Here is a 14,642-nt window from a genome sequence, read left to right on the forward strand (position 1 = left end):
CCAACTGTACATATGGAACTTCTGGCAGCACACAGTTAGGTCAATTCCAAAAGCAGGTGCTGAAAAATTGGGCTCTAATATATATGTGGTCTTCCTTCAAACTCTAAAGTACCAAGCATTCAACAACAATTATTTCAACAGTGAAAAAAATCTGTTATGGCTCATGCTTCACTTGTGGAGAAGACAGCAAGTTTGAGAGAGAACAACTCCTTTAAGAGCCAAGTAGAGACCTTGTACCACCAGACACTGAATTGCATGGTTACAGAGAGTCTTCATGTAAGTAATCCCACTTCAGACAGCATACAATCACCCAATATCGTGGCTTTTAAAGAGAAATCACTGTAACAGAACATCATAAATCAGCCATTAAGGTGTATCTTAACAACAAAACATGCCCTTGTCTTTCTGCTTTCAAGTACTACAGCTGCAAGTGTGAGGCATTGGAAATTTTAGGTACAAATCTTTTTAAAAACTTAATTATTTTAATTTTTTACAAAGAACTATAAAATGTCTATAAGACGATGAAAAAACTCATTTCTCCTTTTACGAATTTTATTCCTAGAGACCTTTGTGAAAAACATTATTGAAAAATAAAAATCATAGACTCTGCAAAATACAAAAAATTTACATCTTTGCACAGTTCCTGTGCTTTAGTTGTACTGTATTCATTATATACAGATATACTAATTTGTGCTTTTAATTACACAAGTTTAGGATAAACTTATAAAATTAAGTCTATGAGTTAACTACACAAAAGGATTTGGGAAGAGCAAGAAACTAAATGATAAGTTAAAAAAAAAAGAATTCCAAAATATACCATTTTAGTGAGTCCACCTCAGGGTAGACTACCATTATTACAATTTATTTGGCTAATGTCAAATATAAAAAAATTACTCTTGCCTGCCTCCAACTCTTTAGATATTTATTATATACTAATATGCATATCTGAATGCAGTATTATTCTTGTCCACAAAGACTTCATTTATATATCAACTCCATTTTTCTTCAGACTTTTCAGCACTTCGATGTTCTTCCATTTTCTAAGACAAAACATAATGAAAAAGTAATGTGGAGCATGCAAAATTAATAACAAGTATCAAGCTATCAGAGTTTATGAAACAGAATCCAAGGTAGAGAATTAATCTGACAATCTTATTCCTTAAACTGAAGCCTGCCTGTCAATATAAAAGTCTTGCAAAAAGGAACAATAGCAATTCTTTATTCATGAAATCAATCTATATATTTTCTTTCCACAAACTCAAAAAATCCTTCAGACTGAAGGATTTAAACATCTGCACAGTAACTCTCACTACAGAAAACAGTCTGTGTCCTTCAGACTGAAGGATTTAAACATCTGCACAGTAACTCTCACTACAGAAAACAGTCTGTGTCCTTCAGACTGAAGGACTTAAACATCTGTACAGTAACTCTCACTACAGAAAACAGTCTGTGTCCTTCAGACTGAAGGATTTAAACATCTGTACAGTAGCTCTCACTACAGAAAACAGTCTGTGTCCTTCAGACTGAAGGATTTAAACATCTGTACAGTAAGTAACTCTCACTACAGAAAACAGTCTGTGTCCTTCAGACTGAAGGGCTTAAATATCTGCACAGTAACTCTCACTACAGAAAACAGTCTGTGTCCTTCAGACTGAAGGACTTAAACATCTGCACAGTAACTCTCACTACAGAAAACAGTCTGTGTCCTTCAGACTGAAGGATTTAAACATCTGCACAGTAACTCTGACTACAGAAAACAGTCTGTGTCCTTCAGACTGAAGGATTTAAACATCTGCACAGTAACTCTGACTACAGAAAACAGTCTGTGTCCTTCAGACTGAAGGATTTAAACATCTGCACAGTAACTCTCACTACAGAAAACAGTCTGTGTCCTTCAGACTGAAGGACTTAAATATTTGTACAGTAAGTAACTCTCACTACAGAAAACAGTCTGTGAGATAAATTACCTTTACCATTCTGTAACACTTTAAGGTATAATACTTTAACAGTTTACTTAATGCTATTTATTGCCATAATTCATGTGGGTTTTACAAACAGTAAAAGGAAGTATCACTGTTATGAATCAGAACATGCAGTTTCTGCAGGCATTTCTTACAATCCTGAAATGTTTTTTAAGAGAACTTCTGGCATTTAGACATACCCTGTCCAGTGTAGATGTTGCACTCAGAAGTTCTTGAAAATTTCTAGATCTTTAGGGGGTACTGGAGGCATCTTGTTCCAGTCATCTTCAGGATAAGCTTCAAAATTGGAAGTATCCCCATCATTGGATACTTTTGGTACTATGGGAGGCTAGTCAGAAACAAACACAATTAAAATGTTAGTACAGCTTCCTGGATGAGTTACTCTCGATCATTCTGTAAGAAGACTGATTAAACAAAAAGGATACATATCATAAAAGTCTACCTCTTTTACCAGTAACAAGTGGCACAAGGGAGAGAAGCTTGCAGCAACACTGGCATGTTCCAGTGCTTTGTCTATGCTGCTGTTCAATATTGTGGTTAAAAGACACTTAGAGAACTGTTTTATTTAACACTCAATTTCTGGCTGCTTTGTAGATCAAAGGTAACCACTGCAAAAAATTTACTACAACTAAGGTTCCAAGAACATGCCATTACAGAATAACTTGCCACTCTCCTTTCCTTACCCCTCCCCTCTTCTGTGACCTATGAGGAGAAAGGAGTGTAAACATATTAGGTTCCTTTCAGCTAAGTCTTGACCAGAATTGCTTTCTAACTGAAGGAGGGGGGAAAAAGCCTCCTCTTCTCTTGTTTGCACATAAATAGTTTGCTTTCAAGGAGGCTGAAATTTCTAACTTACATATGTCTTATGTGCATTACCTCATATGTTTTTTTTCTAGGCTAGCAATAAACACAAGCTGGTGAAGAAATTGCTGCACTGTAAAAACTCATTTCACAAGAATATCTGTAAAGGCATCTTAATTCAAATGCATCCTTTTAAGGAAACTTGGCAGTGCCAAAAGAAGCATCTCTTCTATTTCTGTTCTCAGAGAATCCTCTGGATTTCTATTCCTTTCCTATTCCTCCTACTCCCACATGCTTTACATTTCATTAAAGCACTTACCTGAACTGAACCTGGCATTAAAAATTTAAACCCCAGAGTAAACTACTTCCATAGACTTCAGAGCAAGAAAACAAACCAACCCCAAACTATCCCAAACAACAAAACCCCAATCCTCTCATGAGCCTAAACAACAACAAATGGAATTACTTACAAAACCCTAAACCTGAACACCAAATGTTGTATTAATTAAGCAAATTCAACCAAACATAGAATTAGACATTTCATATGTAAATAAAAATGCAAGTAGAATTAATACAAATTTTCAGTGTAAAATATCAAAAAGGCATGTGCATATACACACATGAACACAGACACCACAGGCAACAAAAGTTCAACAGAACAGCTTCAATGAACAATGACTTCTCGTTGAGACATCCTGCATTTAGCAGAGTATACCTTTAGCCTCCTCTGAGGTACAGCATCCCAATCTATAGACCTGAACCATCGATGTCTTTTCACATCATCTGCTCCATTCTTCAAAGGAAATAAAGACAAAAAATGAATTTAATGTTTTATGTATGTCCAAGTACACATTTCATCACAGAAACTGTGGTATTGAGGCTGACTAATGGCTTGTAATATTCTTTTCTCAGTTGATAATACTTAAAAGATTCTACAGGGTAAATTCATGGTATTGTTTCCCTGGAAGTTCCAGAAATTTAGCAGCAGTATTCATCTGACATGTGCAAGATCAAAAATAGGTTTGAAATTACCCATAGAACCATTTGCTGCAGTTTTAGTCACTTCTGTTCTCTCCAGTAAGTTAGAGCATTATTCTATCCAGATATACTTCCTAATTCTTACAAGGATGTAAAATAATAATAATAATTAATAAAACCTCCAAAACAACAAAAAACCCAAACAAATTGAGGACTGATGGTATCTTAAATAAGTTCCATCAAATATTAGAGATGCTTAATGCTAAGAACATGAGGCTCACAGAAGTTTTTAATATTAAAAAAAATCATGTTATTTTTATCTTGTAATGATTTTTCCTCTCTAGGCTGACTGTTTTAATCATATACATAAAGAAACTGAAAAAAGTTGGTTCACTGCTTCAGGTCTGATTACAGTGCAGTTTTAATGCAAAGCACTCAGTTCCACTTGTTTTCTTCAGGGTTATATGGAGTGGGATCACCAATACTGATATTTAAAGAGGTGACAACAAACAACACTGCAATGAATTCTGAAAGCTATGAAAAACATTCATTTCCTAATTCTAGATAAAACCCCAATGAGTCTTCCATTTCTAGCTTTTCTTACCAGTCCAAGATTGTTCCATAAAAGGCTCTGAAAAGGAACTTTGAATGTGAGGTTCTAGTATCTACTGTTATATCAATATGTTCAAGAAACCTGTATGGCTGTGTATCTTTTACCTTCTTCACTCATGTATACTATAAATTGTGGTTTGTGCAAAGTCCCAAGCCTCTAATCTTGCTCAGGGAAATGCAAATTTTAGCTGTCTCTAAAGAACTAAAGGATTACCCATGCCAGTGTTGGTATGTGCCACACTGCAAGAGCAGTAAGTCAAAGAATACAGGGTGAATTTACTTTGTAAAAGAGCAAATTAACCTACACTGAATTGTACAGTGCTTTGATTAGCCTGCTACGGTACCTGAATTAGTTCATCTGCCACTAACTTCTCACTGCACTACTAAGAGAGCTACTGCACAGCTGCAGAATCAAATAAAGTTGTAGTACAGCTATTATCTTCCAGGCATCACAAACAGTACCACATTAGAATATCTCACAGAATTCACAGGATTGCTTTGTGCTCCTCCCTTGACTTATCACAGCTATAGATGTGTTTCTGAGGTACACTGGAATGCTGCCTGAGACATCAGACTAGAAAGTTACTGCCTTCAGAAGCCTGTTCAGAACAGGATGAGTAATTCTTCTTGGTGGAAGACTATTTATGTTTAATCAGTCTCACCACCAAACTACTTGATCAAAGCTCGTTGTCTGTTTGATAATTTTTCAACCTTCAAATTTGATTAGCACTCCTTTTAGGATTAAACAATTCCACAGAAGGAATCAAATCAGCTCCCATCCTGTCATACAGGATTTGGCATGTTTCTGGCCTAATATAAGTCCTCAAATTAATCAGTAAACAAGTAGAGCTCCTTTTTTGATTTGTTTTGTTCTTTCCAGTGGGGAGGAATGAGGTGTGGGAGCATGAATCCAGACAAATAGCAATATGATTTCCTGAAATACACAGTTAAACTTCACATTTAGGATTACAAAACTGAAGCAGTGTGTGGGAAAACACACTTCCATTTCATGCCTATAAAAATCCACAGTAGAACTTTTCTGCATCTTCTCTATAGAATTCTTTCAACCTTTGCTATGCTTCCTGTTACATCTAAAATTTTATACTGACCTTCATATTTCCTAATCGTCTTGTCCTGTCCACCACAAGCAGCTTTTTAATGAGGTCTCTGCAGTAAAGGAAACAAGGTCTATGTTAAACAAAAGTAATTGATATTTGATTGTCATACAAGTATTGCAGAATGTGAACATACATGTTCATTTGCCTATCTAATACTGCATATAATTTGCCCATTCAATTCCTTCATATTTCATAACACTTAAAGAGTAAATGATAAAAAAAAGGGGAATAATCTGTTCTGTAAAGGAACTTGCAGAACTCTTGCAAACTCCTGTTAGACTCTTTTAGGAAAGAAGGGACAAAACTTTTCTCTCTCCTCCCTCCCATCCCCTAAGCAGTACTGTATCTTTTGTTGTATTTTTGAGATCTGGAATGCCCAGATAACACAAAATTTGGCAGAACATTAGTATGTATTAATAATACAGAGAAAGCAACATCATCAGCTTTATACATTGGCATTTAAATTCTGTGGTCATCCTAATATTCAGAGAAACCATGGAAGCATCAGTCATCTGCGTAACACAAGTAACCTCTATAAGCTTTAACTTCATTGAAAATGAAAAGTCTCTCCTGTCACTGGCAGTTCCACAGAAAGCTAAACAACAATTACTTTAAATACTAAGTACAAAACAAATGCCAACATAAATCCAAGTGAGTATCACAATGTACTGAGTTAGCTAACTATAAGCTGAGAGAAAAATCTAGCCTTATTTGAGATAACAAGCAGTTACTTCTTGTCCCAAAGATTATTTTTGCTATTTATTTTTAGAGCAATAGCATTGTGGTCTCATTGCATAACTAACAGTGATGCAAAGAACAAAAGTTTAGCCATCCTTTCTATTGTCTCAAAGAGATGCAAGAGATACAACACTGAATAGAATGCTGAGGATCTACAAAGGATGGCTAACTACAATTTTTAACTTTGCAGGAGGTCTGAAAAAAACCCAACAGTTTATTAACAGAAAAGATGACATCTGCCTCTCTTCATCTCTAACTGTAACACCTCCTATCCCCAAACAAAAACATGAATCTGTCACCTGTCCTTGAAATCACAAAAATCTCCGCAGCCTGGAGAAGAGAAGGCTTTGAGGAGACCTTTTAGTGGTCATCCAGTGTCTGAAGGGGACCTACAGGAAAGCTGAGGAGGGACTATTTACAAGGTCTTGTAATGACAGGACAAGGAGTAATGGGTTTAAATTGGAAGAGAGGAGATTTAAACTGGATGTTAGGAAGAAGTTCTTTACATTGAGGGTGGTGAGACACTGGCACAGGTTGCCCAGAGAGGTCATAGATGCTCCCTCCCTGGAGCTGTTCAAGGCCAGGTTGGATGAGGCCTTGAGCAACCTGCTCTAGTGGGAGGTGTCCCTGCCTACGGCAGGAGGTTGGAACTGGATGATCCTTCAGGTCCCTTCCAACCTAAACCATTCTATGATTCTACGATATGCACAAAGAATATGTGGACTGGAGAGTGTTGTATTTGGCAGGAACACAGCTCTAAAATTCACATGGAAAAATATTCAGTCTCCAGACAAATGGAGAACAGAAGTCAAGGTAGAAAGCAATTTTAGAAACTCTCATGAGCATTCCAGAAAATCAATAGTTGGATTAAACTGAACCATGTGACTGACTCCTTCTACAGACACTTTCACAGAGAAATCTTCTAGTTCTTTGCAGAGGTAACTATTCCTCACAGATAAGTGTACAAGAACAACCATAACCAGCCATTAGGCAGAACAAGAATAACAGCCAATATGGCTAAAGATAAATCATGGAGTCTCCTATTTCTGTATAGCCAGAAAACATGCAGTGGATCATTCCTGGCTTGCTTCACAATTCATTTTACATAAGAACAGTTAAAGGATGAGCTTGCACAGTGAAAACATGCTGTTACTAAAGATGAATACATTTTCTGTCTTCAGCAAAACAAATATCCCTTAAATTGAAACAAAATACAGTTCAATGCTTCCTTATTACATAGTTCCTAAAAGAATAATTCAGAAATGATAGCATTAGATTCAATCCAGTATGTTGCTGTATGTATTTCAGGAATAAAATTCTACATCAAGGTCTTTGCATGCTGCTGTCAGCTGTGGTAGCATTGAAGTTTTATTTATGTTTCATCTTCCAAAACTGTCTATACAAAGAAAACCTTGCATAAGTGAAAAAAAGAATATATAAAGAAGTAACTTATAAACTCATTAGTGGCCAAAGAAATAGATGGAGCATAATAAATAATTATGTTTTATCATAAATGAAGGAACAAAATTGTGCTGAAAAAATATTATGGAATTTCTACTTGCTTCATTTATTATCTTCATCATGGCAGAAGTTGTTTCTTGGATGAGATCTGAATTAAGGGTCAAATGCATCAAAAGACCTCATGAATACAGGAGAAAGGCCTTGGAGAAGACATCTAATCAAATTGCAAAGTGGCTAAGACAAGGGACATAGTTAACAGAAATGTAAAGAGATGCTAACTCAGGACAGCATGGAACAGCACTGATGTAAACCAGCAGTTTATACAGCACAGTAAGACACAGAACATCATGCAGCAGGAAGGACAGCCAAAAGGGCACAAATTCAGAAGACAAAAAGTGCAGGAGGTGGGTGGTTAGAAAAATATCAGACAGTAAGTTTATGTACTACTTCTAGGCAGAAGAGTTTTCTGAGAGTTCAGAAATCATTTTGCTGCCTGAGAGTTGAGAGTTAATGCTATTATACAGTACTAATAGTTCAGACAGCCTGCATAGCACTGATACTTTAGATATAGCTATATGTCAGGATCTGAAATTGTCTTTCTCTTTGCTGAGATACCAACTGTAAGGAAAAAGAGAGAAAGCAAATGGGATGCAAGAAAGACAATAAGCAGACTCCTTTCCTATGATTAAGTCCTCATGTCTGCTTCAAGGTATTGGTGCAGAGATATCAGACTATCCAATTCTGCATACTGTGATTTAAAATAAGGAGGAAAGGTTGCCAGAACAAGAGAGACAAATTATACTAGTAACTTACTGCAGAAAGTAGGTGAAGCCAAGCAAAATAATAAGATCACTGAAACCAAGGTGCAAAAGGATAAAAACCCAAATTATATTTCCATGAGAGCACCTTCACAGCAGGAGTGTAATGAGAACAAGATGCCAAGCACACACAGATAAGAAAAGATGAGGGAAGAAACATGTTTCAACAGCCATGCTGATTAATGCATCCTACAACTAATTCACTAGCAGTAACATCCAGACTGGAGGCTAAAACCTGCACATACAACACGTTTACTGCTGCATCTAGGAAGCTTCATTGTACCAAGTGTCTTGTGGAGAGTATGGTTTCTAGTGTCAGTCTGTCAAGAGAAAACAGAAGCATCTCTACTTTTCAGTGTTTTCACCATGTTAGATGAGTTGCTAGCGCTAACAACTTAAACTGAGCTGCTCATCTTCTGGTCATGTGCTCGGACTTTATTGCACACCACACTCTGCAAGATACTAATTTTTCTTTCCAAGACAGACTGGATTAGGAAGATCAGACAATGAGACTACACCAAAAGGGGAATGGAATCAAGACGGTAAGGGAAAAGTGTTAAGAACAGACAAACATGAGAACCTAATCAGTGCATGCTTGAATCAGTCCACCTGAGGATTTAATGGCAGCTTAAAAAAAAACCCAAATCAAACTCCCCAAATGATTACTTTTGCAAAAGAATTCACAGAACCTCAGAGAATGATAGATAGATTTCCTCAGATTTGCTGTACAACGCTTTGTCTATTTACTTAGTAGTGACTGTAAGCAAGTGACTCCTCTAAGGTCACTTATTTGAAACACCTTGAATTAGTAATCTGGTAATCTAAGAATAACTTCCTGTTCTAACTCAATCACCTTAGTTTCTGAGGTGAAACTTCCATGTTTAAAAATGCACTTCCTTTGTTCTAATGTTCCCTAATAATTATTTCAATAATGGGAGTTCTAAATAGGGAGGAAAAGTAGTTAATTTGCAATATACCTGTAACAATTGCAAAACACCATGAATCAAACCTACACATTGTGCCAGTTTGAAGCAGGATAGAATGTTTTGGTGAGAAGAACTAGATTACAGGCTGTGAAAGGAAAACAATGGTGATGTCTACTGCACTCACAGTCTTACTGAAAAGTATAGGAACAAGAAATAAAGACATTTGATAACATTCTCGTCGTCACTCTCGCTGGGGCTGGTGGCTGAGCTGCATCTCTCTGACACACCCCCCATTTGGGCTTTGCTTCTGAACCTCTGGCTCAATTCTTCCTTGGGACTGGGGTAAGGTTGAAAGGGGTAGGGAGAAGGTGAAGGGGTGGTCGAGAGCCCCTCCTGGGGACTCAGGTTTCTGGGAGGGAAGTTGTGTTTCTGTATTACCTTTTACCTTGTATATTTCTGTATATATCTGTATAGACTGTAAATACATACTTGTCTATTGTGCTAGCTGTAAATATAAGCTTCATTCATATTTCCAGAGCTGGCTGAGTCTAGTCTGGGTGATTTCTAAAGTGTGGGGGGATGGGGAACACCCAAACCATCACACACATGAATGTATAAGACTGCAAATTGAACTGAAGCCCTGCTTTCAGAAGTGGTAGTCAGTCTTAGACTGGAACTTCTGAAGAATCAGAGTTCATTTGAGCCTTACAATTTTTCCTCAGATTATCTCTTCATATTTTCCCTTTTTCATTCTTCCAGGCACTGGCCTGGTACCAATGACTGTTGTGCAAGGTGAGAAAACATTTCATATTCCAAAATATGCAGCAAAGCAAGAGAGGCAGATACTACCTTAAAGCTGAATCTCCCGCTCGAACACAATTTTACTTAGACTGCCAGAGTAAACGTAATCCTAAACATCTTTCAACACAGTGATTCAGAAAAATCAGAATTTGGTATTCTCTAAAGATTCTTTAGAAACAGTGCTTAGGAAGTGCTTAGAGTATAAGAAGACAGTGTTGGGAGTCACAGGCTTACTTTACATATAAATCCAAATGTCTCGGGAAATCTATTTTGCCAGCAAGAATCTTCTGATATATGCCGAAGGGATTGTCATCAAAAAATGGAGGAAACCTGTTTAATAAATTTTAGAGGTTAGAGAAAAATATCCTAAAAATCTTATATGCAGTATTATGTTACAGTAATCCCCTCTGGAAATCACTGATTATTGTTTTTCTTTTTATTATGGCATCATGAATCAAATACTAACTTGAAGAATAAATTGTCTGCTATGGTAAAACAAAAAGAAAACCATCTTTGTACACATGTTGAGTATTGAATTAAAATTGAAGTACTACAAGAGACCTTTGTTATATTAATATAGAAAGAATACAAATAACAAAACAAAAATTGAGCCTAAGTAGAAATTGTTTTGCCTTAAACTACAAAACCAAATAGTATACTTTCCAAAACAGAATTCCTATTTTTGATCTTGTCTTTGTACCTGCAGGCCACTAGCAGCATCTGTATGAAGTATGAAAGTGATAAACTGTCCAGTTTTGTTGTTTGTTATACGTCTTGAATTCAAGTATATGTTCTGTTTGAAGACACTGTTTAAATCCTGAAATTCCAAAGTGCAGTTGTCTTTGGTGGACAGTTAAAGTACTTATTTCATAACCTTTCCAAGATGATCAGTAAGTCAAGACACAACTAAAACACTACACAATTTAACAGACTGACTCCTTTTTGTCTTAATAGCTATGGCAAGGAATTAGTCTTCTCTTGTGCTAGAGTGTATATATAACCCAATCACTGCAAAAGACTGAGTATGCATGCATCAGGACAGTTAGTATAAACAGGTTGAGCCCAAGTGCCAACCTGGTTTTCAGAATGGCAGTTGCCTTTTTAGAAGTTATCATAGGAAACTCTTTTAGGGGAATGGAATAACTAACAACTCATTCACTAATTTCAGTTCCACCTTGACTTTTGTAACATGACTAAAGCATCTCTCTTACTATCCTCATCTCAATTCTGTAAAATAATAGAGAAGAAAGAGGTTTTTAGTATCAACCATAATCATAATGTTCAATTACTGTTACAGTCCAATATTTAATGTATTTTCACCTCTCTCTAGCATTTTACAGTAAATAAGAGACTGAACTGCCTGTGTACACACACAAATACAATGCTGGAAATCAAAAGTGAAAATAACATTTCTTCATTTCACATTCTTTCCATAATTTTATGCTACTCAAATATCTTATTCTTCAACAAGAAATAGGTATTATTTCCATTATGTAAGTGTTTTCAGAAGAACTAATGTCTTTATTATTTGTCTGATGGCCAGGTGGATTAGCACTTCTTTGGAATCTTGTAAAATTCAGACAGAGACAAAACCAAATGCCATCAGAATAGTTAAGTATAGCTGTTTGTAAAAAAAATAACAACACCTCAGAACACAGAAAAGTGTGACAAAACTATTGGGTTAAGGGAAGACAAAAGAACATTTCTTGGTGGTGTTCAGGTAGTCAGATTAGTGTTGCTATGAAAACCAGAATAGCCTCAGCTGGAAAAAAGAAAATATAAGAATCTCAGGGAAAAAAAAAATTTTTGTTTCTTAATAAATCCCTTCTTTGACACTAAAGAACAAGGAAAAAGTGATATTTGATGTGCAGAAAATTTCCCCCCACACAAGAGATTATCCTATAAGCATACAGCAAACAGAATGAGACTTGCAACTATGCACAAAAAATGGCAGCTGCAGTAAGCAGATTGATATGAAATGCAGGGTTTTTTCTCCTCAATCTTAGAATCATAGAACCAACCAGGTTGGAAGAGATCTCCAAGATCATCCAGTCCAACCTAGCACCCAGCCCTAACCAGCTTCATCCAGGCTTTGCTTGAACACCTCCAGAGATAGCGTCTCCACCACCTCCCCGGGCAGCCCATTCCAATGCCAATCACTCTCTGTGAAGAACTTCCTCCTAATATCTAGTCTATACTACCCCTGGCACAACTTTAAATGTTCTGCCCTGTACCAAGATGTGAAATCAAGAAGAGTAAGAAGTATATGTAAGTTTTCACAATGTAAATGCATTTAAACTGCTCTTTGATATCTCACTTTGAAAATCCAAACCGACTACGTTTGGACCTCTTCAGAATTGTTTATGATGTTTCACTACACAATAACTTCATAGCAATACTGCTTAAAGTGCATTTGAACTGCATGTAAAATAAGAATAGCTCTGAAAGACTATAAAGCTTTCTTATGGACAAATCAAGTAACCTGACTTTAATAACACTTGTCAATCTTCAACGTATCACAGATTTTAGATACAACAACACACACTATACTGCAAACCACCTAATCAATCAGCTAAAACGCTCTGGAGTTTTAGACTGTCTTCATACTAACACAAAAAGCTCCATTTATTCCACTAAATGAAAACAGATTAAAACAGAAATGTTTCTGTAAATGGGACAACAGCTGCAAATCATTCCTTTTGCTAACTGATGCATAACAGTGGCACTGACATAGGTCTTAAAGACAACAGTTTTAGCACCAAACAAGTTGGAAAACCTTTAGGGAAAACACAGACGTCTGAGAACATGAAACCATAGACAGGAATCATTACACCTACAGTGACAGACCAGCAGATCACATACAACCACCAAAGCAAAAAAAGAGAAACTAAAGCTCTCACTAAATGAGAAAATGCAGTTAGCTACATATCTGATGACAGTACAATTATGATCCAACATATGTAATGCTAAACAAGTGTATTTTCAGCCATGGTAGGTTGTAAGTGAACATATTTACTCAAAATAAATAGATCTTTCAACTCCTTATATTGACAGTTTGTTTATCCTGTTTAGGTTACCTGTATGAATGTAATATTACTAATCTGTTCTGTAAAGAGTTCTTCTCAACTCTGTTTTTCTCTGTTCTTTTCCCTTCCTGCATTTTACTATCTTAAACCTAAATGGGACCCTGCCTTAAGCCTAGTATGGACTGAACTAGAATTCCATGGGTCTCTAGAGAGCAAGTTAGCGAAATAAGACACTGCAGAACAGGAAAGTGTGGTTTTGTTAGGTTTTAGAGATATCATTTCCTTACCCACACATCTACCAATTCTTTTCAGTTGCTTTTGAGGTTCAGAGTAACTTCAGGAAATAATTACTAAATGTCTTAGGTAGTTTAATTGCAGGCAGTTAAGTTCATTTTGAAGTCAAGTTGTACTCACCTTCAAACAATTTTATATTTCTTAAATCTTTGAAACTCAAGGGATAAAGTTTTATGTAAGACTGCTTTTGGGCTAAAAGCTTTTACAGTAAGCATCCAGCCACATCTTAAGTCAGCAAGCAAAAGTATTTTACAGCACTGCTGTCACCAATAGCAAATAGCTGAAAAAATGCTAAAAGTGTGTCCTGTGTAATAACGTGCCCTTCTAAAGGCAACAAGCCCAAACCACAATGCCTGCTGCACTCAAGGCCTCAACCCCCAGAACCTTACAAGTCCTAAGTAGCACCAAACTACAGCACTCCCACCTAACCTGCTGCCTTCCATTCTTCTTCCCCCCAGCAAAGTGGAATAAAGTTTGATGATACTGAGACTTCTTCAGATTGATGTGTGCATTGGTACCCAAGAATGGCAAAACAGATTACCATTTTTTTTTCCATTTTTTGTGCAAGTACCTTCAAAGGATGCAACCAAGACAAAAATGGAAAATTATGCAGATGCCTTATGAAGTACACAAAAAAGATTTCACATTCTCCCTAAACTAGCTATTTTACTGGAAAAAGTATTTCTTTTTTGAAGTCACAGCAAATTAGGACAGTTACTTTCATCTACCTAACATTTAACAGTAACAGACAATTATATTAATGCCAGAAAGTTTCTATTAGAATTTTTATGTTGTGACAATACTGCTTATCAAACTCGAAAACATCAAAAGCAGTTTTTGAGCAAACTGATTTTCAGATAGACCTTTTAAGCTTTTCCCTGTCTTTTACTTTAGTTTGAAGAAAAACCTGTGCTTAGCATAAATACAAGCTGTACTAATAAAAGTCTTCCTGTTTGCCCCTAAACAGCCTGAAACTTGCACTGAAAATAACATTTCATTATGCTAGAAATTAATTAGATGTTTCAAAGAAAACCTGTAGCCTTCTTTACACTTTAAAGATTTTATATGTAAAAACCTTTAATACATA

General features: G+C 36.2%; 1 protein-coding gene across 1 annotated transcript in view; it reads right to left on the reverse strand.

Moving 5' to 3' along the window:
• Positions 1-530: 530 nt before the first annotated feature.
• The window catches only part of PRKX (protein kinase cAMP-dependent X-linked catalytic subunit), a 48,363-nt gene continuing 34,251 nt past the window's right edge, over positions 531-14,642 (reverse strand). The window contains exons 5-9 of the mRNA XM_064143022.1: positions 10,470-10,565; positions 5,483-5,540; positions 3,499-3,576; positions 2,162-2,310; positions 531-1,040 (exon numbers count right to left, since the gene is read on the reverse strand). Of these exons, the coding sequence (XP_063999092.1) occupies positions 2,185-2,310; positions 3,499-3,576; positions 5,483-5,540; positions 10,470-10,565 (358 nt within the window). The 3' untranslated portion in view covers positions 531-1,040; positions 2,162-2,184. The remainder of the gene's footprint in view (positions 1,041-2,161; positions 2,311-3,498; positions 3,577-5,482; positions 5,541-10,469; positions 10,566-14,642) is intronic.

The sequence above is a fragment of the Pogoniulus pusillus genome, chromosome 5, assembly GCF_015220805.1.
Source record: "Pogoniulus pusillus isolate bPogPus1 chromosome 5, bPogPus1.pri, whole genome shotgun sequence".
NCBI lineage: Eukaryota > Metazoa > Chordata > Aves > Piciformes > Lybiidae > Pogoniulus > Pogoniulus pusillus.